This window comes from Podarcis filfolensis (assembly GCF_964270895.1).
Source record: "Podarcis filfolensis genome assembly, chromosome: 1".
NCBI classification, from domain to species: domain Eukaryota; kingdom Metazoa; phylum Chordata; class Lepidosauria; order Squamata; family Lacertidae; genus Podarcis; species Podarcis filfolensis.
This window is the reverse complement of record NC_139604.1, coordinates 31822865-31849271: the sequence shown is the minus strand read 5'-3', so window position 1 is coordinate 31849271 and position 26407 is coordinate 31822865. Positions and strand designations below refer to the sequence as shown.

General features: G+C 46.0%; 1 protein-coding gene across 2 annotated transcripts in view; it reads right to left on the bottom strand.

Moving 5' to 3' along the window:
* Positions 1-23401, bottom strand: part of ACVR1 (activin A receptor type 1) — a 76724-nt gene extending 53323 nt beyond the window's left edge. Inside the window, exon 1 of one of the 2 annotated variants that reach the window (XM_083579240.1) lies at positions 23319-23401. Coding sequence is in view for 1 of the 2 variants with exons in the window: in XM_083579238.1 (XP_083435364.1) it covers positions 22455-22462 (8 nt within the window). In the remaining variant the exon portion in view is untranslated. Of the gene's footprint in view, positions 1-22454; positions 22951-23318 lie in introns of those variants that run through there. The other variant, XM_083579238.1, reaches the window with a different exon arrangement.
* Positions 23402-26407: the final 3006 nt, after the last annotated feature.

Genomic DNA, 26407 nt, shown 5'->3' with positions numbered 1-26407 from the left:
AAAATCAGAGCTTCTCTCAAGCCAGATCTGCAAACTGAAGCAGCCCAAAAGCTGCACCACTGTTCATGCAATATTCATAGTACATCCTATTCCCAAGTAACAGGGACATGATAACACCCCCTTCGTATTTATTTTTTATGCAGAACACAGGTTTTTTCCCATTCACAAACAACCGATGCTGGGTATGTATGTATGTAACCCATGCAAGGTTCTGTGCAGCCCAAAGTATAATTCAATAATAATAATATAATAATAATTTATTATTTGTACCCCGCCCATCTGGCTGGGTTTCCCCAGCCACTCTGGGCAACTTCCAGAGGGACCAAAAATACACTAAAATGTCACACATTAAAAACTTCCCTGAAGATGTCTTAAGATGTCTTCTGAATGTCAGGTAGTTGTTTATCGCTTTGACATCTGCTGGAAGGGCGTTCCACAGGGCGGGCGCCACTACCGAGAAGGCCCTCTGCCTGGTTCCCTATAGCTTTGCTTCTCGCAATGAGGGAACCGCCAGAACGATGGGGGTTCTTAATGCCACAACCACTTCCTGGTTGGGTGGGGGAGATGTTGAGACAACAGCAGTCTATAAACTGGAACCAAGTCAGGCTGGTGTGCAAATGCTCCATACCCAGGGGCCAGCTCACCATTTAAGAATCCACAACTCCAAGCTCTGCACAGGTAAGTGCTTTAAAGCAACCCAGCACCTGATTTAAAGTTGGAATTTTTTTGGAGAGGGGAGGAAAAGTAGAGAGGATTGTGCCAAACCAAGCCAAGCTAGGGTTAGAATTGCAGTCTCACATCTAAACAAGCATGCTCAAGTTAACAATGGATTACAGTGGTACCTCGGGTTACATACGCTTCAGGTTACAGACTCCGCTAACCCAGAAATAGTACCTCGGGTTAAGAACTTTGCTTCAGGATGAGAACAGGAATCGCGCAGCGGTGCAGCGGCAGCGGGAGGGCCCATTAGCTACAGTGGTGCTTCAGGTTAAGAACAGTTTCAGGTTAAGAACAGACCTCCGAACGAATTAAGTTCTAAACCTGAGGTACCATTGTATTTGCCCTTTTACCACTCTAGCAGAGTTACAACTAGAGAGCAGGCCGCTGTGGTGCCAATTCTAATACATCAGAGCCAACCTCAGAGTTTGTAAATAGACAGGAAAGGGGTACAACATGGAATACAAATATATAATTTTGCAACCATGAGGTATTTTCATCTAGTGTATTTGTATCTACAAGCCCAGGTTCAAGCCAGCCAGATGGGCGGGGTATAAATAATAAAATATTATTATTATAAGGCTCTTGTGTTGATATACAAAGCCCTGAACATCTTGGGTCCAAGGGCACCTTAAAAACTGTCTCACTTTTGCATTTTGGGCATCTCTTGATGCTTTATTGCTGACAGGCTTTTGCAGTTGTTTAAAATTTTAACTGAATAAGCTGTCATTTTAGCAATGATCTTGTATTACTTCTAAAGTTTTTTTCATGTTTCTATAATTGCTGCACACTACGGATATATTTTCTGAGAGGGGAGTATATGAGTATTTTAATAATAATAAAAAAACAACCCAGTGGTTACTGGCTATTCAGAACCATCAATATATCAACTCAGTGCTGCTCATCCAGTTCTTAGAGTAAAATTGTGTTGGGAAAAAGTGCTTTGAGCACAATGGCGATTTTATGTCAAGGTGAAGAGGCTGGGGGGGGGGGGAGAAAGAGAAAGAGAAAGAGAAAGAGAGAGACTGAAGATCAAAGGTCATCAGACATGGAGCCCTTGAATAAAAGATCCTATGCATTCCACATTCTTAAACTTATCCTTAAACTTAAAATCCTTAAACTTTCACTTATGCATGACTGTTAACCCTATTTCAGCATCCCACATTCACAGATTTTCCCCAAAGGAGACATGTCTCAAGTTCACACCTTGCATGTCCTCCAGGTGGCCAAGCAAGATCCACCAATGCAATGGGACTGCAGAAAATTGAAACGCACCCAAATGTCTAAGCAACTTGTAACAACTTTACCCAACTCATATCACCTTCGTAATTCTCACAGGAAGCATGAACAACTAAGGTAAAGTACCTATTAAGAAACACGGTGAATAGATTCATATTTTAAAACTGAAGCTAATTTATGCCTCTCAAGTTCGATTTTCAAATGAATTCTTGGGTATTGTCTGTTTAGAAACTTGGTCCCCCATCCTTCCTGACAAAAATTGATTCAGCATGAGTAAAAGATCACTTCTGCAAAATAATAATATTGTTCTTATTTCAGAGGAGGAGCTTAGATGACAAGAGTTGAAAAACAAAACTCCCCTCCTCTGTTCCAGACCTTTTAAGCAACTCTTATAGAACTTTCCATTAACTTTAACAGTGAAAGTTCGAAATCTAAACCTACGTAGTTGAATTAAAAGCATACTGTAAAGAGACTCTGTTGTTCCAGACACAATTGTCTCCTGCAGCCAGACTGAAGCAGGAAGAAAATGCATGCACAGCAAAAAAATTAGAAAGGGAAGAGAAGAGGGAAAAGTTTTGCATACCTCTTTTAGAGGCTCCCTTGCACTACACATTTTAACAGTGCAGCAGCCTGGTCAGAGGGACAGACAGCTGTGATGAAACTTGATCTCATGACTCAGTTATAGCTGTAACTCAGACAAGGCCTAAGGGCCTGTTCTCACCACCGAGCTCAGCTATATGCAAGCACAATTAGAGAGCACCAGTGTTACAACATGTTTTGGTTTCTAACAAGGATGCCCCAGCATGCCCCGTGTGTCTGGATTACGGTTTTCAACCTGCTTTGTACAGCGAGGTTGCACAGCCCTTATCCCACCCAAAACACAAAGCTGTGATTAAGACAGAAGCACCTCATCCGTGCCAGGGCGTGATCACATTTCTAGTGTGGATTCAAAACAATCAAATTTCCTGCTGCCACCCTCTTCGTTTACCGCTTTCTTTGATGTGCTCCTGGTGCTACTAAAAAAGCCATCTTTGCAAAACCAACACTGGCATTTGCAAATGTATGAAGATTACCCTTACCATTTTCTGCCTTTTGGGAGTTGTCACATCCAGCTCCAGAAAACCAAAATACTAAAATCATTTCGAAATGCTAAACATGCATACAGGCAAATTCAACTATTAAACCCCTTGGCTCCCCATCTCCACTACATACAGTTCACAATTCCTAAAACAGTGCCGCATCAGCAACAATTCAGAGGGTCTGTGTGAAAGACCAAGTCTACGAGCCTCAAATCAAATGCCATTTTTCATAGTATACCGTAATTTGGTGCGTTATTACGACAGTTCTTGCCTACTTTGCTACATTATAAATCATTGCTCTTGTGTTTAAAACAGAGTAGTACGGCATTGCAGACAGCCCCAGAGTTCAAGAATACTAGTGCTATTACCTTAACAGTTGTGGCTTGTGCCATCAGGTGCCACGCACCACAACAGGCCTCTCTACAAGCATTCAAAAGAACACTAGAGCGCTCAAACTGTGTGGGGTGCAGAGCTGTGCACACTGGCGCAACCACCTCCATGCCACGCACACCTACCCGTCCCTCTTGAGTTTTTGCTTGTGAGCGAAGCTCAACATGTGCGCAGGGTTCCTGATCATGGGGAGGATTCTGACATTGCTGAACTCCACACAAATACAGCTCACACCCATGTGCATTCTCTGAATGTCTGAACAGAGGTTTGGCTGCCAGCAATAGCGGTCACAAACGTTGACTGATAAATCAACTCAGAAGGCAGAACAATCGGTATAGTAACCACCATTCAAGAATAGTTTTGTACATGCAGAACCACCAACCCATTTCTGCAAGAATAGAATCTGTTTCAGTAGTGCTAATTTCAGTGATATGAAAAGTTGTACCAGAGCAAAATGTTTGGAAGAGGAACCATTAAAAACAAAAAGAAATCTGTTCACTGGTTGAATGGACATCTTTATCCCATAATAAAATGCTGGCAACCTGGAAAAAATAGTTGGTGGGCTTATGTCTACTTATTGCTCCTTTTTTACAATCAATGTTTGTTTGTGGCAGGACATTAAACATTGTTTTTGTTTCATTAAGCACCTAGTGTTCCAATGGACCCAAGAAAGAATTTGCCCCATCTTCGCTAATCCTTATTTTCAACCTGCTATGGAAATACAGTATGGCAAAATTCACTTCAACACATGGCCGGAGGCTACAGATGACCAGTTGCCAGATGACAAGGCGGCCAGTGACCCAGAGTGACTTTTCAATCAGCTGTCAAGTGATAAACGGCAACCTGCAACCACCAAAAGTCCGTATGACACGTCGTTGAATTATTCTCATCATGAACCTTTCTTGTAAGAGAAGCTGTCCATCTAGCCATCGATTCCTAGAACTGCTGATTAGAAGGGCATTGCCCTGTTACCATTTTCGATATGTAAAGTTTTCCACTTCTAAAAACTGCAGTTTCCTAATGTTAAAATAAGTAACAACTATTTGGGGCTGTAAACTCCTGTGAGCGGCTCTCTCCTAGTGGGATGTTCCAGCTGGCTGAAAAGATCGCTTCTCCTGTCCCCCTACACCACACACTGGAAGTTTGCTCCAGATGGTTGGAGAAACTCTCTGAAATAGCATGGAAGGCGATGCTAGGGGCTACAGGGGGGAACAGGCAAATAAATAAATAAAAGTTATCTCCTCCCTGGGATGCAGGTGGCAATGTGGGTTAAACCACAGAGCCTAGGACTTGCCGATCAGAAGGTCGGCGGTTCGAATCCCCGCGACAGGGTGAGATCCCGCTGCTTGGTCCCTGCTCCTGCCAACCTAGCAGTTCAAAAGCACGTCAAAGTGCAAGTAGATAAATAGGTACCGCCCTGGCGGGAAGGTAAACGGCGTTTCCGTGCGCCACTCTGGTTCGCCAGAAGCGGCTTAGTCATGCTGGCCACATGACCTGGAAGCTGTACGCCGGCTCCCTCGGCCAATAAAGTGAGATGAGCGCCGCAACCCCAGAGTCGGTCACGACTGGGCCTAATGGTCGGGGTCCCTTTACCTTTACCTTTATCTCCTCCCTCCACTATAAGCCTCCACTAGAAGAGAGTCTATAAATGTGAGGAGTGTTTCCAGTGATGGAAAGGCAACCCAGGATTCAAGGTCAATGAAAGAATATAAAAATCAGTCTATCCTAGGGTTTCCCATACTTGGGTGTCCAGCTGTCTTTGGCCTTCAGTTCCTATCATCCCTGACCACTAGTCCTGCTAGCTAGGGATGATGGAAGTTGTAGTCCAAAATCAGCGGGAGACCCAAGTTTGGGAAACCCTGGTCTAACCAAACACTTTCAAAGTTGTATGTTAAGTTTTTGCAGGCAATTATCCCTGGGAAGCAAATATCAACTCTTACATACACATTTGTATACAGTGGCACCTTGGTTTACAACCACAATCCGTTCTGGAGGTCCGGTTGTAAACCAAAACAAGTTGTAACCCAAGGTGTGCTTTCGCCAATGGGGCCTCCCAAATAAATGGGCTGTAATCCCCCCCCCAAAGGAGTTGTAAGCCAAAAAAGGGAATGCACTTCCGGGTTTGACGTGGTTGTAATCCAAAACGGTTGCAAACCAAGGTACCACTGTACAGTATGAGTTAGGAGAGCTTTGCTACTATGACTCATACCAGCAATCTCAGGACTGGGCTACTGAAGCTCGCTCTGTGTGGGGCTGCCCTTAAGGCTGCTCCAGAAGCTCCAACTCCTGCAAAATGAAGCGGTTCATGCTGTATTTTATACAGGGTTCCTGAAGGCAAGCTTTCTGCCTTACTGCCCCGTTCAATCACTGCCCCAGTCAATTGCTACAATCAGCTGATAAGACCCTCCCAGGATGTGCCCAAGCCTATGAGAGCGTGGCTGGCAACAACTGGGGGGGCCTTTTTGGAGCGGCACCCTTGCTATGGCATCACCTCTCCTTTGAGCTTAGGCATGCGCCAAACCTCCTGGTGGTCCAACGCCTTTTAAAAACGCATTTATTTTTTGAGCTTTAACTTTGATAAAGTTGACCTCCAGCTTTAGGAAGAAAAGGGGAAGGAGTAGCAGCTAACCAATGTGCCCAAGTGTGATGGAAACTTGGGTTTTATATTACACCAGTGTGCTTTTTGCTTGAGGTACTCAAGGGAGAAAAGCCCTATACTACACACACATACAGAGTGATTAAGGTGAACCATTTCTAAACATACCTAAATCAGGAAGCATGCATTAAAAATGCCACAATTAAAGCAGATGATCACATACATACAGTGCCTCAGAATCAAGGGTGAGTGAGATGTTCCCCATAAATAACGTGCATTAATGCTACAGGAGATTAGCTGGCATGTTACAACAAGAGCAAAAACCAGAGCATTTCCCCCCAAAAATAATTCAAAAGCTTCACATGAACATGGATCACCAGCTTGCCATAACTAAGCACTTATTTCAACTGTTTAAAAATCACAATGGTGATTTATTTTTTTTAAATCACATTTATTAGGCTTTTCCTGAAGCCTTAGATTAGCAGTACCCGGAGGTCCAGCGGTCCGCCAACCCCGTGGCCAGAGGGGAAAAACAATTCCAGAGACTTCTTGGTCAGAGAAAAGAGATTTATTGAGATCTGCGCAGAGGCAGCCAGTGGAGTCCTCTCCAAAGACTGGCTACAACGATACAAGTAAACAAGCATTTTTATACCTGAGAGCATGTCCATCTCCCCAATTCCCTCCAATCAGCTGGCAAGGTTAAGCTTATTTCCTTATATGGCATATGGCTATCTGCCTAGCTAAGCCCACCTCCTTCCCTTGTTCGTGTGTTCCTCTCTTGCGTTACTGCAGCAAAGAGCATGTGCAGAGCGCAGCTCCTGGTTTGCAGAGCGCAAGTAATTGCAGAGAGGAAGTAGCTCACAGCTTGCAATTGCGGTTTTTGCTAGCTGCTTAACCACAAAAGCAGAAGTTAGCTTAGGTGCAGATAGTATTGAGATTAACCCTTCAATTCCCTCCTCTTCTTTTGGACAACCTATCTCCTAGGTTCGTCCTGGTCTCTTGGGTTTATAATCCTGGGGGAGAACAATAAGGGCCATGATATTTTTTATTTTTTTTCATCACACCTTGTAAGCATTGCACCAAGCAGGGTATACAGAAGCAAAGAAGCAAAAGGATTAATAGCGGCCTTGCTAATAATACCACAATATGCCTGAGCCAACTGCCATGAGGCAGCCAGGAATATAACCAACCCCATAGATCACCTCCTGTAGTCTTCAACGGGTTCCTGGCTATCATTGTTTCCATGTGATCAATGGTGGCTGAAATGCTGACATTATTATCTGGGACATATCTATTTTATTGCTGAAGGGCCCACTGATACTCGTGCTCTATCAGCTGCCTTGCTTCTTGGGAGGTTGTGTCCCACCTCTCTAAGGAGGAGCCTATTATTTTAACCAATTTTCCCACCTGTCCTTGTGGATGCTTAATACTCTCATGGTTTCCTCCCAACATACTGTATCCGAAAGGGGCTTCTCCCTCTACATATATTAACATATACCCACAGGAATATATATCCACCCTTGTAGAGGCCTGACACACGGAGTGACCATATCAAAGAGTTCTGGCCCCAATATCAAAAGTCCTGGCGGTGCCTCAGAATTTGCTGGGGAAAAAAGTCTCTACGTTGGGGACGCTGCCCGCGGGCGTCCCTCCCATCCACTTGTCCAGTCGTCTGGCGCTCTTCTGGAGATGGTTAGCTTCAGAGGATCATCAGGATTTGGTGTAACTGTCCAATCTAAAATAGCCTTCTTCACTTAAGTGTGGTGGACCCAAGGGGTGATGCCGGTGACTTTAACAGTGGTGGGTGTGGACAGCAGGACAGTGTGGGGACCCTTCCAACACGGTTGTAGAGGTGTCTGGGCCCAGTCTTTGATCCACACCTCGTCACCCGGCTCGAACTGGTGCAGGGGTTCAGTCAGAGCACACGGGGTGCGTTCGTGGGTCCACCTATTAGAAAGAGAAAAAATCTCGGGAGAATTACTGCACATAATTATCAAACTGCACATTTTGACTAGCATGGGGGGTTATTGCAAAACTGGTGGACAAAGGCTGGTCCATTGTCAGATCCTATTGACCTAGGTAGTCCATAGCGGGGAATGATCTTCTATAGCAGGCACCTGGTTACCTCGGACGCCCCCTCAGTTCTGGTAGGCCAAGCTTCAACCCATCCTGTATACGTGCAGATTGCCACGAACAGGTAGCGGTATAGTCCACAGTGGGGCAATTCAGTGAAATCTGCAACAAGGTCTTCCAAGGCTACCACTGCATAGCCTGCTTTTCGCTGTCCAGCCTTAACAAAGCTGCTTCTATTCACAAACCACGAAGGCCAGTTGGGGTTTGCTTCATCTTTAAGGTCAGGCCTGCTAAAATATTCTTCATCCATTACTTCAATGCAATGTGCATCTGCTCCTCACCTTCTCCTACCGGGGACAGGGTAGCTGGGTTGAGGGCGGTGGTGACCTGAAACTTCAAACGCGGATGCAGCAGTAACATCTGGCACTTTCTCATCTTCGCTTGGGAGAGAAAGTAGGTACCCTTCATGTCAAGCAGAGCTGGGACTGCATGCGGGGTCACACAAATGGTGTCTTGGCCAAAAGTGAATTTGTCTGCTTTGTTCGGTAGGGTGGCTACTGCCACAACTGCTCTCATGCACGGCGGTAAGCCTTGTTCTGTAGGCGTCAGGCGCTCAGATAGGTATGCCACTGACTGTTGCCAGCTTCCCAATTTTTGGCACAAAACCCCTTTCGCCGTCCCTTGGTAGAGTAAAGGGTTTTTCGGGATTTGGGATGCCAAGCGCTGGGGCTTGCTGTAGTGCCTTCTTCAAATCCACGAAGGCTTGCTGTTGTTCTGTGCCTCAAACAAAGGGGTCTCTCTCAGTTCCTCTGGTTGACTCATGTAGAGGCTTGGCAATGATGCTGTAATTAAATATCCATATCCTACAAAATCCTGCAGACCCCAGAAAGCCACAGAGTTCTTTGGTTCTGGTATCAGGATAATAGCCTGCTTCCTTTCTTCACTGGTAACAAAAGGGTGTTCCACTGTGATTGGCATTGCCTCAAGATCCTATGTTGGAGCAGTCGCTCTAGATGCACCCACACTCCTTCAGTCGCCCTTCGTGGGATGGGATACTTATTTACTGCAACAGGATTGACAAACGGCTTGGGCTTCACGATTATTGGTGGGATATTCTTTGCCATTCCTAGGGGGTTGCCTTCAGCCCCTACCGCGGGGTTCACTTGTTCCAGAATACTGGCGGGGATGGGTCCCTCCTCTTCTTTTACCATCATGAGGCGCCAGTACTCTCTCAGGGGTGCCTCCACAACCAGTTCCCCAAGTGACATAGTGGACAATGTGGCTTCTCCCGATGGCTTAAAAGTAATTTGGGCTTGCAACTTTACCAACAAATCTCTTCCTAATAATAGAATAGGGCATTCTCTCTTCCAGTGCCCTTCCTGTCGGCAGATGGCGCACTGATTCCTCCCCAGACGGCTTCGCCCTCCTCCCCGGGCACTTCCTCTTTCCTGAGGGGTGGGGGTGGCTGCCTGTAATGCCATCAGCTTCTTTGTTTTATACTTCTGCTTTTTTCTCTGGGCTTCCTCATCTCTCTGATTGCAAGTGGTTTGAGCTATTTTCAACATCTATTCCAGCCCATGGCCGATGCACCTCTTATGCTTCTGGATTTTTTCAGCGAACATCGGGCGCTGTCTGAGCTACAAAGGCAGCCTTTATAATGGGGCATTGGCAATATCATCTGGGTTCTCCTCAAAGGTAGGGTTCTAATTTCTCCAATTGCACACATCAGCACTTGAAAAAGGCACATGTTGGACTGTATAAGTGCAAGGTGGTGCTTCCCCACCCTGTCCTGGGGGGCTGGTGGGTCATACACTCTGCGTAGAGGCATCATTGCAGTCCCACCCTTTTTCTGTGCCTTATGAGACTTATGGAGGGACGCCCTGGTTTCTGCTTCTATCCATTCCTTCTGTGCCAACAAATGGGAACTAACATCCACTTCTTTCGCATAGGGTTGTACATACTGTTGCAATCTCAATGTCTGATACTGTGTCCACATTTTTCCTTTCTTTGCTAACTCAATTAGTCCCTTCATAAACTCCTCATCATCCTCTTCCTCTTCGCTCTCTAATTCATCAACCTTGGAGGGTTCAGGCTGAGGGCCGGCTCCTCCCTGGTCCTGGGGCCCTGGGCCTCGGGGATTCGCTAGAGGGGCAGTTGGTGGAGCATAGGGTGGCGGCGGTTTAATGACTTCCCCCCCTTCTCCTTCTTCTCCTTCCGGCTCTGATATCACCGGGGGGGGGCCTTTCTGACTCCCCTGCCGGTCGGACTGCACACATTGTATTTTGTGGGGCGTCGCCTCGGCAGGCTTTCAGCCACGGTGGATTCTTTTCTACATTGATTTTCCAGGTAGAAATATAGGGGATCTGGTCTGGGTGGACGTTCAAGATATTTTGATATAGTGGGTTGATTAGTTGCAAATTAAATCTGCCCTCCAAGGGCCAATTAGTTCCTTGGGTGGGCCAATTAACCTCATATAATGTCCTCATCCTCTCTCTTCTCAATTTGAACCCAATCATCATGCTTCGTAGCTGCTTTCCAGTTGGTTAAAAAGCATTTCAGAGGACTACGTTAGCTTGCCCCAGACCCCATTTTTTTTTCTTTTTTCTTTTTTTTCAGATACTCCGCTCCTAACCGGGCTTAAGATCCTTTCACACACCAACCACTACAGACTGTGACTTGGCGAACTCGCGTTGCTAAGAAATGCACAGCCCTGCAATCGCTCGGCCAAGGGGACGCTAAGCCCCGGCCCACACTTGACAATTCAACCACTGGAGTATCTGGCACACAACACACAAAACACACCACAATATAATTCCAACATGCAACACACAAAACACACCAAAATAATTTTCCCTCTGTTTCCCCTTTCCCCAACCTTACTGGCGGCACTCTACTGCCACCTCTGTTTCCCCTTTTCCCTTTTCCCGTCCCTGTCTGGCGGGGCGGCACCTTATTGCCACGGCCAGTTCCTTTGTTCCTTTTCTGGCGGCACCCTACTGCTCACAGCCAGACCCTTTATCCCTTTTCTGGCGGCACTCTACTGCTCACAGCCAGAGGAAGCTGATCGGGCTTCCTACCACGCCCTTTCCCTTAGGGCTTACCTGCACTCCGCTGCGGACCTCTCCTTCGGCCGTCCTCTTTTCTCCCTCGACCAGGGGTGTCTCCACTCCGGAGCGGTGTGGCCGGCTCCCCCCACGAACAGGCAGGGGTGCGCACTTGGAGCCGCGAACGCCGGTCCGGGGCTGTTCACCCGGTCGAGTCTGGCCCCTCGGTCCACCTTTCGTGGGGTGGGGACCCATCCCGGACGAGCCCCCAAATGAAGCCTTAGATTAGCAGTACCCGGAGGTCCAGCGGTCCGCCAACCCCGTGGCCAGAGGGGAAAAACAATTCCAGAGACTTCTTGGTCAGAGAAAAGAGATTTATTGAGATCTGCGCAGAGGCAGCCAGTGGAGTCCTCTCCAAAGACTGGCTACAACGATACAAGTAAACAAGCATTTTTATACCTGAGAGCATGTCCATCTCCCCAATTCCCTCCAATCAGCTGGCAAGGTTAAGCTTATTTCCTTATATGGCATATGGCTATCTGCCTAGCTAAGCCCACCTCCTTCCCTTGTTCGTGTGTTCCTCTCTTGCGTTACTGCAGCAAAGAGCATGTGCAGAGCGCAGCTCCTGGTTTGCAGAGCGCAAGTAATTGCAGAGAGGAAGTAGCTCACAGCTTGCAATTGCGGTTTTTGCTAGCTGCTTAACCACAAAAGCAGAAGTTAGCTTAGGTGCAGATAGTATTGAGATTAACCCTTCATTCCTAATCTAACCCCTTCTTACCATGGCTCCACACAGCCAGTCCTCTCTCTCCCAGCTGCTGAAAAGATGCAAAATCCAGCTTTATTGAGCAGATTCAAGTCATCTCAGGAGGAAACCATAAATACAGTGGTACTTTGGTTTATGAACTTAATCCGTTCTGGAAGTCTGTTCTTAAACCAAAGCTGTTCTTAAACTGAGGCGCGCTTTCCCTAATGAGGCCTCCCACCGCCGGTGCCCCTCCACCGTTCAGCTTCTGTTCGTAGACCGAGGTAAAGTTCACTAATAGGAACACTGCTTCGGGTTTTGCGGAGTTCGTATACCGAATAGTTTGTAAACAGGGTTGTTCTTAAACCAAGGTACCACTGTACACCGAAAAGCTCCACAAAGCAAAGAGTTTATCCGTCTTAACTGGAAAAGTTAACCCCACCAGGAATGTTGATAGGAGCGGAGCCTTACAATTTCTGGTCTCAAAGCTGCAAATGTGTTAAGCGGGGCAAGAGTGCTTCTGTTTCAATTCAGAATCTTGAAAACACCACCACCACCACACAGGTCAAGAAAGCTTGACCACTGCCCTATCCCCAGGACAATTCAATTTTTATTGATTGAGCCAGGACAGATTCCTTGCTCTGCAGCGTGTGAAAATGCCGTTCAATGCCAGATTCCGATTTGCTGCATTCAGACCGACTGGTTTTCAAATCTGGCAGCCTAAAGCCCGAAAAGCAAATAAGACGAGACTGACAGGCTATTTATTAGTCACCAATTAAGAGGGTGGTAAAAAGAGAGAAAGAATATACTAGTGAGCTGGGGAATAGAACAGCACCACCTATGCTCGCCTATATCAGGTCTCCGATTTAAACAGCGCAGGCCGAAGGACAGACATTATTGCCCTTTTGTCTCCATACTGCCCACCAACATTTCCAGCTGAAAATCTCTCCCAAAGCTCCGTCTCAGATTGCTGCTCTGACCATAGAAGATAAGTCAACTGCCTGCCTCATTTCCTCCCTTTACAAACGAATGGATACAGCTCTTCCAGTCTCTATTATATGTCCAGACAACTCCATGGAGGACAGTTGGGATGAACCCAGCAGGCTAAAATTCTAGGGAGGACAGGGGTGTGAACTTACTTCCTTTACACAGTGTGAAGTTAAACTATGGAACTCGCTTCCAAGAGAGCTAGTGATAGCCACCCAACTTGGGTGGCTTTTAAAAAGAGGATCAGGCAAATTTAGGGAGGATAAAGCCTCCATTGGCAACTAGCCATGATGGCTACATTCTGCATCCACGGTCAGAAGCAGTGCTGGCAAGCACATGTGGGGAGAGAGAGGGCTGTTGTAAGCATGTCCTGCACACTGGCTCCCCATAAGTACCTGGCTGACCAGTGGAAGAGCAAGATGCTGACCTAGATGGGTCTTTCACCTGATCCAATAAGGCTCTTCTGATGTTGGCAGCTACAGCCCCTTTCCAACAGAAAACGACTTGGCCACTGCACTCCATACTCTGGCAAGACTGGATTGTTGCAATGACTCTACATGGGGGGCTGCCCTTGAAGATGACTCAGCATTGACCCAAAATGCAGCGGCCAGATTACTGGCTGGGGTTCTATTTTGATCTCATATAACCCCTGTTTTAGGACAGTAGTTTGGTCCCGATTCAAATGTGTTCATGTTAAGAGTTTAAAGCAGGGTGGATAAAAATCAATGAAAAATCATCAAAAAATCGGATTTTTTAAAAATTTAAATCGGATTAAAATAAAATGCTTTTGGTAGAAAAAAAAATCTTTCTAAACATAGTTTTCTTTTTAAGTTACATTATAGTCCAAAGGCTATTCATAGGGAAATAAGAATTTGTTTTAAGTTTCTCATGTGTGCTAAAACTCAGTCTAAGGTGTTTTTTTTAATGTTTAAGCACATCAGTTAACAAACATGGATACATATGCTATAATGTTTTAGCTAACTAGTTTAAATTGTTATTAAGGAAATGATTGTTTTTCTCTTTCCAATAAAGTACAGCAGAAAAGTTGTCCAAATATAAACAGTTAACTTATTAAACCTCACAATAATTTCATGATTATGTATTTCTAACAGTATAATCAAATCAGTAATTTTTGATACAACTGTAAAAACTACTCTGAAAATTTATTATTACAACAATGAAACCTTCATCTGGTTGTACATATTAAGATTATACCAGCAAGGATGAGTCTTTCTGTAAAAAAAGAAAAAAAAAGATTTAAATCAAGTCTTACTGACTAGTGATTTAAATTGTGATTTAAGTCGATTTGATTTAAATCAAATCCATCCTGGTTTAAAGCCGAAAATTTCTTAGGCCTCAAATATCTCAAAGATGGCTTTGTTCCCTCTCAAGATCAGCACAGGAGACCATCTTGATAGACAGCAGTGTCCTAAAAAGCTAGGGGTGATGGGCTAAGAGGAAGCATTTTCCACAGCAGCCCTCAAGCTTTGGGACTCCATCTCCACAGAAGTGTGCCTGTCATCTTCACTATTCAGTATTCCGCAAATGCTGAAGACAAAACTCTTTACCCTGGCTGTTGAAACCCAAGATTTTTAGGACCCACCCTATTCTTGAAATTTTAATTTGTTTTAAACTGCTGTTGTTTTTTAATGTTGTGATTTAAATTGTTGTAACCCACCCAGGGACCCCAGGGTGAAGTGCGGGCACTAAAATAAAACTGGTGATGGTGATTTTATGGGAGCACAGAAAACCCACAAAACAGAACTCTGGTTTTTAAGAGAGCGTCCACTGTAAACTCAGGAGTCAGAGAGATTTTTTTTTGGGGGGGGGGGATTCAACACCATACATATAACTAGAAAGGGCGAACAAAATAATGTGAAGTTGGAATTAAGAGAAATATTAGGAGAAAAAGAAGCTATTTTGTCAGGCAAATGGTGTGTGTGTGTATATATATATATATATATATATATATATATATATATATATATATATATTAATAATTATAATGGTAATAATAATAATAATAATAATAATAATAATAATGTAAATTGACTTCAGTTGAATAATTCATACAGACCACAGAAGTGAACTCTTCTTGGTGCAGAATTTCGCACTTATTTTGGTTTGCTTTTAAGATACACAAAGCCCCAGCAAAGGGTTGGGGAAGTCATAGCGGCACCCTAAAATTCCCACTGCCCCCAACTTCTGGACATGTTAGCAAGAGTCCAACAACAACTTGGGGGGTAGCAAACTCACAATCCCTAGTATGAATTAATTTGTACAATGTGAACTGTGATGATTTGGTAACCAAAGAGCTAATTATAACCATAGCAGGTCAGTTAAGTCTTTAAGCTATGGAAAAGTAAACCCTGGTTTGTTGTTAGCTTCTGAACATGGCTTCTCAGGGGGAAACAAACCACCATTCAGGTGTCCTGTTTGTGCCAGGGGAGGAGTGAAGCAGGAGCAATCGAGCCGTGTGAACAGACACACTACTCATTCATGGTCAACCATTGTTAAGCCACAACCCCTGGCTTATCGTTATGTGCAAACATAGCCACTGAAACTCCCATTTAAGCTTGGGGCTCACATTTAGGTTCTGTAACTTGGTTGCTCTCTGCCAGACAAGACACGCATTAAAGACACTGGAGAAAACCAGCCCTTCCACAAATGCAGTCGATTCCCATGGTCTGAGGAAGCCTGTTTAACACTTAACCAGCCAACATAGCAAAGTCCCACCCAAATCATTCAACACAGAGAGAAGCAGCACAGACAAAAACGACAGTCTTGTGCTAATTCAGGGGCTGATTCAGCCCTTTCTAACCTGAAGCTGCCTGGGGGGCAGTGGTTGGAGGGAGAGAAAGCAATACAGTGGTACCTCTGGTTAAGTACTTAATTTGTTCCGGAGGTCCATTCTTAACCTGAAACTGTTCTTAACCTGAAGCACCACTTTAGCTAATGGGGCCTCCTGCTGCTGCCACGCCGCCGGAGCACGATTTCTGTTCTCATCCTGAAGCAAAGTTCTTAACCTGAAGCACTATTTCAGGGTTAGCGGAGTCTGTAACCTGAAGCGTATGTAACCTGAAGCGTATGTAACCCGAGGTACCACTGTACTCAACTTGGCACATTCAAGGGATACAGAGCCCCTGCTTCCCAAGGGGGATCTGCACAAACACAGCAGCTACAGCAGGCACTTAAATTGCTGCCAGGGAGAAGTAGCTGTATTCATGGAGACATCAGGCCAGGCATTGCTTCCTTCATGCACCTTTGTCCCCTGGGCAACTCTGGGCAAGGCAGGTTACAAACTCCCCTGCCTAGAGGCAAACAAACAAACAACAAGCAAAACCACCCTGGTCCAAGGCGCAAGTCACAGATACCACCACTCTGTGTTGAAGGCAGGAGTACAAATGGATTCAGAAAGGCTTTGCCACTTCTCCCCAAAAAATCATTTAGATAATTCTTTAGAGATGGGGGGGGGGGTCAAAGCGACTTATCAGACGCCATCCTTCAAAACACTTCCCATAAGCTTTGCAACAGGGACTGAGTCAGCAAGCGATCTGTCTGACATCACCTTCTCTAAGCGCCTGGGACCTCAAAAGCCACCAGCCATCAGTTTGATAGGGGGAATATGAAGCTGTTAAATACATTTCTGCAAAAGTTCACGAGGAAGAAAACACATGCAGAACTAGGGAGACACATGCAAACTGACAAAAAAGGTTTTTATATATATATATCACAGTTTCCATGAGACAGCAGATAAGCAATCAAAAAGCAATCTTGCAAACCAATGGTTCATAGGAAATAAGCCTTGATTTGTATTTTAGCCTCATCTATAAGCTACTTGTCCTGGTTTCAGTCTCTCTCTGTCAAATAAACACCAATGACTACCAAGAAGAAGCGTATATCCCTTGTGTTTAACTTCACTGCAGTTTTATATAATTTAATCAAAGTAGTAGGCCTTGAAAGGATCAATTTCCAAACAGGCCTAAGGGTGATTTTGAAGGTAATCAAGCAATCACCACTGTGCAGGGAAGTGGAGGGTGGGGGCAGATGTTGCACTTGCTCTATCCAACTCACAACCAAATCTTGCAGACAGGTTTCCCATAATCACAAGGAGATCTTTATTGCCCCAAAGATTCTAGTAGGAAGCAGCTTTGTGCTTCCCAAGAGGCAGAGGCAACAAACACGTGCAGAGATAGAATAAAAGCAATGATAGGTTTAATGACCACAGAGGCAGCAACAGAAGATAAGGGAATCTGGGCACATACTGGCCTAAGGACTGAGGAAACAGGAGGAAGAATTTGGGAGTGGGGTAGGCAGACACAGTGCATCAGGAATTGGGATGACTTTATCTGGTTGGGTTGAGTGCACACATTTAGTTAGCTGGTATTTCAAATCTGGGGTACAATCCTGTTTTTGTTACAATAGCCCCCCCTTTGCACCAAGGTAAGTTAAGGATTTGACAACATTTATATACAGTCATATCTCAGGTTACATACACTTCAGCTTACATACGCTTCAGCTAACCCAGAAATAGTGCTTCAGGTTAAGAACTTTGCTTCAGGATGAAAACCGAAATCGTGCTCCAGCGGTGCGGCGGTAGCAGGAAGCCCCATTAGCTAAAGTAGTGCTTCAGGTTAAGAACAGTTTCAGGTTAAGAACAGACCTCCGGAACGAATTAAGTACTTAACCCGAGGCACTACTGTATTGAAATTTGTATACCGCCCTTCATCTGTAAATGTCAGGGCAGTTCACGACATAAAAATACAAGATGAAAACGGGGGGGGGGGGGGGACACAAACCAATAACCCCCTTCACTTCCCAAACACACGCTTAAAAGGGTATAGGAGCCAAAGGCCTGTTTGAGGGGGAATATTTTTGCCTGGTGTAGAATGAAGGCACCAGCCAAACCTCCCTGCAGAGAGCATTCCACAAACAGGGAGCTGCTGCAAAAAAGGTCCGTTCTCATGTTGCCGCCCTCTGAACCTCTTGCGGGGGGCGGGAGGCACACAAAGAAGAACATGGAAGCTTATGCCATAATAAATATGTTAGGGCCAAATTTAACCAACTGGTCCCACCAGTCAAATCCCATGCAGGGATTTCTTCTACTGGAGCAAGCCTTTTCACCTTCTCCTTCTCTCACCTGGCCCTCAAACTGGATCAGGGGAAGGGAGAGAACTCCCAAAACAACGCACAGGAGAAGAGGGTTCCCCACACTGCGGATGTATGCCCAGCGCGAGGGGCGCTCTGCTTCAGGGCGCCCCACCCGCCAGGCGGCAGGCTGCTATCCGCAGCGTGGGGAGCCCTGCGGGGAACTCCTGCAGGGCTCCCCACGCTGCGGATGTGTTCCCGAAGCGCCGGGCGCCCTGAAAGCAGAGCGCCCGATGCTCCGAGAAACAGGCTGCTATCCGCAGCCTAGACATCCCTGCGGGACCTCCCACAGGGCTGCCTAGGCTGCGGATGTGTTCCCGAAGCGCCGGGCGCCCTGAAAGCAGAGCGCCCGACGCTCCGGGAAGCAGGCTGCTATCCGCAGCCTAGACATCCCTGCGAGAACTCCCACAGGGCTGCCTAGGCTGCGGATGTGTTCCCGAAGCGCCGGGCGCCCTGAAAGCAGAGCGCCCGACGCTCCGGGAAGCAGGCTGCTATCCGCAGCCTAGACATCCCTGCGGGAACTCCCGCAGGGCTGCCTAGGCTGCGGATGTCTTCCTGAAGCCTGGAGAGTGAGAGGGGTCGGTGCGCACCAACCCCTCTCGCTCTCCAAGCTTCAGCGAAAGCCTGTATTCGCCCCATAGGACGCACCCAGATTTCCCCTTCATTTTTGGAGGGGAAAAAGTGCGTCCTATAGGGCAAAAAATACGGTAACTGAGAACGTAAAGAGGCCCTGCTGGATCAAGCTAAAGGCCCATGTAGTCCAACGTTCTGTTTTCACAATGGTGAAACAAGTGACTATGGCAGCCTTCAAACTAGACATGAGTGCAGCAGCAATCTTGCCATTCATGATCAACTGGTATTCTAGCCATCATGACTAGCGAGATTTGTGTGCTCAAAGAATCATACCAGATAAAAATCCTGGGCTGGGAGGCAGCTTGCAGAAAGCTCCCCATTGCTGCGAGTGTGAGGCTTTCCTAAATAGCTCCCAGTGAAAACAACAGGGCAGGTCCCTTGATCACCTTGGTAAATGCAACCTCCTCAGACCAGCCTACTGAGAGAGAAAGAGAGAGTGTTACCCACACTCCCCACCCCCCCAAAAAAGCATGTATGTTTCATCCCCGCAACCTCTCTTGAATGATGAAAGAAAACCTCTGTTAAGGTTCAGCACAGAACTAGCTCACACACTTTCTAAACAGCCAAACTTTCATCTTACAAGCAGATGAGAGCACAGGCAGCTAGCAGCCTTTTGTCTTTTCAATTAAATGGATGCTTCCCAAATCCATGCTTGGGCCATAAAGCCTGCAATGTCTCAACACATGCCACTTAAGCAAAAGAGAAGGCTTAGATGGTCGTATGGGTCCACTTTGAAAACTGTGATATAGCAGTGAAGACTGCCAAACTCCCATCTTTTTACCAACCACATTTTATATGTATCAAGTTACTCCCATAAGTTTATAATATGCTATACCCATATAGTGGGAATCAGGGCTAACACAGGATTAGGCTTAGATCGCCCCCATAATTTGTGGACACCACCAATTTCATTCTTTCACCAAGCCAGAGTATTCAGGGGGTGGGTTATCATATTACACTGGACAGGCTCTGTTCCAAAGCCCAGAACAAGTAGACAACCCCTCTTCTCTGAAAGTACAAGTTCTGGAAAAATGTGAGTTCTAAAATGAGAAACCTGACTGAAAGTCAATCCATCTTGATTGCCATAAAATATACTGGACATGCACACACACCCCATGCATAAACCTTTGACTCCTCTGCACCTTATGAAGGGTGCAGTATACATATTCTGAAAGGGGGTGGCTACCTGTGTAGCCCTCCAGTTGTTTTAGATCAGTTCCCATCACCTCTGACTACTGGCCATGCTAGCTAGGACTGATGGGAGTCATAGATCACCAACACCTGGGTAGCTGAAGGTTAGTCACCTGTGTTGCAAATTAACAAACGAATTGAGTGTGTAAATAACATCCTCCTGGTCCTTGTCTTAAAAAAAATTAAATGCCACACACACACACAACAACAACCTTTGAGCTCTTTGAAGTATGTACTGCGGTCCCACCACAACATACTGAAACTGTGCACAGCTTGCACACATAGCCAAGGCCTTGCTGCTCTTTGTCAACTACCACTTCCAATGTCCTGGGTGAGTGCTCTAGATGTGTACAGAACGGATACACAGTCATCAAGAGCAAAAAAAAAATCTTCATAAAGTGGTTTCTGACTAGACAAGACTCTCCCACTTATGTCAACATCGGTGCTACTCTAAGTTAATGAGAGGAAGGTTGGGAAAACAGGGTTAACCTGTGTTACTCAAGGTCAACTACTTGAGATTCACAGAAACAATCTGGGCTATGCCAAGTCCTCCTTCATTATACTTACAGATTATCACTGCTCTTCAAATGTACAGACTTGCAGTAAGATGCACATTACCACCAAATGTTTATAAAGTTCAAAGAGCAAAGAAACAACCAATATGGTACTGGCAGAACAGCAGCATATTATATGTTGAAAATGAATACATACTGTGGCAGTTTTGTAGAAAGTAATATTTTAAATCAGCATGAGTGCATCTGATGAAGTAGGCCAGGCTTCCTCAACCTCGGCCGTCCAGATGTTTTGAGACTACAATTCCCATCATCCCTGACCACTGGACCTGCTAGCTAGGGATCATGGGAGTTGTAGGCCAATCTGGAGGGCAGAGGTTGAGGAAGCCTGGCCTACTTCATCAGATGCACTCATGCTGATTTAAAATATTACTTTCTACAAAAGTAAAAGTAGAAAGTAGGCTGTTGCCATGCCCCCAGCTCATGTCACAACATACCAACCAGCAAACAGTTTATATATCAGTAGCAAATATACATTAAATGTAAGTTACAACATGAAAAAGTGAAACCTAAAATCATACATACAAAATAGACATACAATGACTTCACTCTTTCCCCTCCTCTCCTTCTAATGAAGGAGGCTGAGTACTCTTTAACAATTAACTGTTAGCTGGGTTGTTGACAAAGGGGGAGGGGGGAATTGTGCACTGTCTCACTTTCACACGCAAAAGCCAAAATTAACTTTGCAGAACTGGACAATGTGAATTCTCTGTGTGGGTTGGCTGTACAGACCAACGCACTGTTTTTCATTTTTGTTTTATTTGAATAAACCAAATAAAGGACTCCCCCACAGAGTAGGCAATTTCATACCTCAACATTTTCCATAGGATTTGGAAAGGGAGCAACTGCCAAACATCGTGTTTGTGGGTTAAGTATTTCTTTCACCAACTGAAACCATGAGCCAAGAGAGTAGTCAGACAAGTAAAAGATGCCAACAAAGAGGCCTATTTTTTATTTTTTTAAAATAAAGATAGAACGAGTCTTCCTATGTTCTTCAGAGAACTAAATCAAAGCTTTTAATGTACCCGGTTCTTTAAGGTGTGCAAGTCACCTCCAAAGAAACAAATAAAATCTACAAGGCAACTTAATAAAAAAAAAAAGGTACCCGAGCCTTTGGACACCTCCCAAACACTTTAGAGGTATAATCAACCAGCAACTTAACAACAAAGACCAGTCCAAACACACACTCAAAAATAAAAATAAAGTAAGGCTCTTGCTTCAAACCAAATTATCCATCTCCCTTCCATTTTTATTTATGACTTTGCCAAGCTGCTCTCTTTCTCTTTTCCTGCAAGAGCTGCAGCTTAAGAGGGAAGGGCTTCTACTTGGCAAGGTAATGAGTAACATCTGTAACCACAGTTGCCCTGTGGGCATCTGAAGATGAATCCCACATTCCTGCCTTTGATGCTGCTGGAAGACTATAGCCAGGAAAGGAGGGAGGGAGCCAAGGAAAGTTTACAGATTCTCTTTCCTCCCTGACCCCCTCCTCCTCCTCTCCCTCTCTTCCTGCACCAGAAGAGGCTTGCCTCCCAGAAGTGATTAAAGGATGTGCCCCCCTCCCCCCACCTCAAATCTCCTCTTAAGTTTCCGCCTCTGGAAGCAGAGCTCAGATGTAATATTATTGGCTTTGGGAGCTTTTCTGGAAGGATTCTTAAAAGGCGCGTCCGAAACGCCCATTTACACAGACAGAACAGGAGCAGGCACTGCATTGTACAGTATTCCGAATCGAGCATTCCGAATAAATAATTTCTACGTATATAAAGAGAGGGGGGCCTCGTGTTTTTTTCCAAACAAACGGCGTAAGAAGGAAGGGGGTTGGAAATCGAGATCTTTTTTTAAAAATTAAAATAAATTAATAATTGTCTCCAACACAGTTCCAGAGACGCAGTAGGAGGCGGATTTTGACCCACGCGTGGGGGGGGGGGCGGGGAGGGAAAGGACGCATTTTGGACCCCGAGGAGAGAAGAGGGAGAGGCTGCTGGATTTGGGGCGGGAGTGAGATCCAAAGGGCGAGCCTCCGCTCAGACAGGCAGCTCCACTCACCTCTTCATAGCACCGCAGACAAAGGCGAAGAAGCAGGGGGGAGGCGGCGGCGCGGGATCCCCAGGGATCCTAAGGGAGGAGGAGCAGGAGGAACTTCCCGTCCATGGGCTTTGCTGCTGCGGCAGCGGCTGCTGTTGCTCCGGCTGTAGCTGCAAGGAGGGCTGGCGGCGGCGGCGGCGCAACCCCTTCCCGGAGACCCGCGCTGTAATCACGGCGCTGCGCCCGGCCGCATCTTCCCAGCGCCCGGCCCCCTTTCCGGCGATGCCTGAGCTGCCCGCAGCGGCGCCTTTGGGGAGCCCGGAGGAGGAGAAGTTCCCGTCGAGTCGCGACGGGGAAAAGTTGGCAGCGAAGAGCGAGCCAGGCGCAAAGTTCCGAAGAGGCAGCCAGGCGAGCCGAGGCGGGGAGGGGAGGGAGGAGGAGGAGGAGGGGCTACTCAGCCGGGGATACAGCTGCAGTGAGGGAGGAGGAAGTGGCTGCTCCCTGCTCTGCCAATGGGAGTCTGGAGCTGTAATTAACCAGGCAAGCCAGGCACATCATTTCCTCCCGGCGCAAATCCAGGCGCCAGAGCACAGACGCCCCGTCTCGCCCCCTGCAGGACCGAGCCGGGAATCACACCCGGCCCCAGCGGGCACGCACGAGACACCCAGACGTGGCACGCCCACAGGGCACACGCAGATGCCCCCACACCTGTCTGGGAGCCACCCGGGTGGCCCGGGCTCGGGTTTTTGGAAGAAAAAAAAATCAAGCAAGCGCATGCAAGCCGCCTTTTAAGTTACGATTTTTTTTCTTCCCCTAATGGACCACGCGGCACCAAAGTCTTCACCCATCGCTCTTCCAAGCCATGTTTTGATCACACGTACAAACCTCTTTTTAGCAACTCGAGAGGGAAAGATCGCGCATTCAGGAAGGGTCGGACCCGGGCTGCTAGGCCATCATCACACCCGTCTCTCACAGGAAACAGATGGGGTGGTTCAGCTATAAGAGAACAGCACACTGCACATGATCAGAGACTCTTAGTACATCTCAGGGATGAGCTTTGCCACTAAAAATAGACCGCGAGTTCCAATCACATTTTTTATTTTTAAAAAAGAAAACCTTTGGCCTCTCTCGCCAACGTAGGAAAAAAAAAAATTCGTTATTGTACGGGGGGGGGAGCTTTCTGAGCCTTGTGTTTGAGTGGTTTGAATAAGTTGAGGTTTTATTTTTCACTGCTTAAACTAGTCAACAAATTGAAGCCTATGCTGTTTGATTTAAATACTTATTCTCATAGGAATTTATCTTAAGGAAAGCTGTAGCTTAGGGGAAGGGGAATAGCACAGCGGTAGATAGATAGAAACCATCATGAGGGCGGTCCCAGGTTCCCTATTTCACATTTCAGTGTTTCAGATTTACATAATTTTTAGAAACAACGCTGGAAATAGTGAACATTGCTAGCAATTCTTTATTCACTTACCTGGGAGTGAGCCTCGTTGAATTCAATAGGACTTGCTTCTCAGCTGATGTATAGACTTGCATTGTAACCCTTGAAAGATTTTTACCGCTTCAGTTTGTAACATCAGCAGATTTCTTCAACAAGATATATTCCTATGAGGCATTTTATTATATTTTATTTAAACAATCCCTGCGCCTGAGTTTCTGCTTGTGTGGATAAGGAGAGAAATACGCCACCCCTGTGGCTCCCTTCCTTCCCAACCTTTGCAGGCTGCCTCTCCCTGTTTCTGTCAGCAAAGGGGGCCCTCGGGGCAGGGTGGCAGGAGCTGCTGAAGTTCAAAGGCGCACTGTGGCGTCCATCAGAGGGGTCAGGCCAGACTCACACTGGGAGAGCTGCGTGAGGAATGACAGGAGGTGGCTGTCAAGGTTGACTGTCAGGAGCAGGTCAGCAGTAACTCACACAGTGTCCGCGAAGTTAACTTTCTTCAAAGAAACAAAACAGCTTAGGAGGCCAGGCCTAGTGAGCACAGCAACTCTTCCTGGTAAATCTTGCCCCAGTTGTGAGCACTGAAGGTCCCCACCTTCCCACAGCTCCCTAAGTCTCCTCCTCGCCGCCCGCCCGCCCCCCGTTCCTTCCCACACAATCTGAGGCCCCTTAAGCTTACCTGCCTTTGCTCTGCCCTCTTCAGACCTCCAGAGGTCCACAATGCATTGCAAGGTGGATGAATTATCTCTTTGTGGCAAAGGGATGGCAGGAAGATATAAGTTGTGCTGCAGATGTATAGCCTTTCATTTGTATACTATTTTCCCCCATTTCAACCCTGGTGGTTTGCAGGAAAGGGGGTGGAAATTGGAAAAGCAAACAGGAGAGCTGAGTGGAAGGGGCTGGGCAGAGGAAGAGAACAGAACTTCTTTGAGCTGCAGGGATCTTTCCTGCTGATGCTTGTTCCTGCATTTTTCCATGTCTGTTCCTGTAACTCCATTTCTAACCCAAACTGCATCTTTACTTTCATATATGTTTTTGAAGGATGCAACTGTTTGCTTGTTGCTTGTTTTTTTCCCCTTTCCTTCTTTTTTAAAAAAGATACATGGTCCTTTATTGTAAGAAGATACTTTAGCAAGGAGACTTTTTTCTTTTCTTTTGGGTACATATCAAGAGCAGATTACATAATTTATGAACAGCTTTTTGAGCGGCACTTACATTACTCTGCTGAGTCGATATTTGAGGATATTGGAGCATGGGTTGAAGAGGAGTCCAGCGCAGACCAATTTTGGGACATGCATATCCCAGGAATAGGATCCCATTTAGATCTTGATGTGAATTGTGAGCAGACATGCATTCCTCAGCAGCAAGGCTTTGTAGCATTTGGAAAGCTAGTGGTGCAAAATTGCAGCTTTGGGATCCCCCACAGCCCTTTGAAGTTAATCTACTTTACAACTTCTTAATCAACTGCTTTCTTCTACCAAGAAGGTGTTACCATTGTTTGCATTACAAAAGGAAAGGCAATGGATATGGAGATACACAAGAAATACCATGCAAATCTACCCTGGCAATCCTCATTGCTCAGGAAAATCACCAAAATGTAGCTGTTTGGCATTGTGCTTGTGTGAGTCATTTGTGTTAAGTTTTGGCCATTTGGAAGAGGTGAAGCAAGGGGCATTGTTCTTCCCTTGCCCTCTTTGTGTGTCTTCAGAACCACCCTAAGAAGTAAATAAACAAGTAGAAGAAACCATGCTGGTCCATAAAAAAAATTCCCAAATCCACCGCTGGGCAATACCTTTAAGAACTGCCCTGGGCTCCTTCAGGAGGAAAGGCAGGATATAAATCAAATAAGTAACAGCAAGCAACGTGTCACAAAGTACTGAGCGAGATTTCATGTCCACCAGCCCTCTTCATCAGGGCTAGATGTTCTGGAAAAACTCAAAAGCTTGCTCAATACTTCATGGCATTTCGGTTGGTCCCAGCTGCCCACTTATGAACCTACAAACACGGAGATGCATTTTGCAAATGGAGGTTCTGAAGCTGAGAATAGTTTCCCCATTCCCTGAGCACAGTTACAAAAGTAGGAGTGGGAGACAGTCGTCTGGAATTAATGTTGACTGACAAAATTTCCCGAAGTTGCTGCTTTAGGATCAAAGTAACCACTCCAAGCTGAAGTGTACAACATTGAGTGTCATAAGTGCTAGGAAGGAAGGAAGGAAGGAAGGAAGGAAGGAAGGAAGGAAGATGCAGAGGGACCATAGGGTGTTCTATTAGATCCACACAGTTCTAATATAAATTGAAAATGTAGAGTGAATAGTTTTCATTGCTGCATGAGAAAGTTCAGCCTGTGGTGGAAGACTGAGCAGTTTCTAAGGCCTGGACCAGAGATCCTCCAGAGCATGGGTAGGCAAACTAAGGTCCAGAGGCTGGATCCGGCCCAATCGCCTTCTAAATCCGGCCCACGTACGGTCTGGGACTCAACGTGTTTTTACATGAGTAGAATGTGTCCTTTTATTTAAAATGCATCTCTGGGTTATTT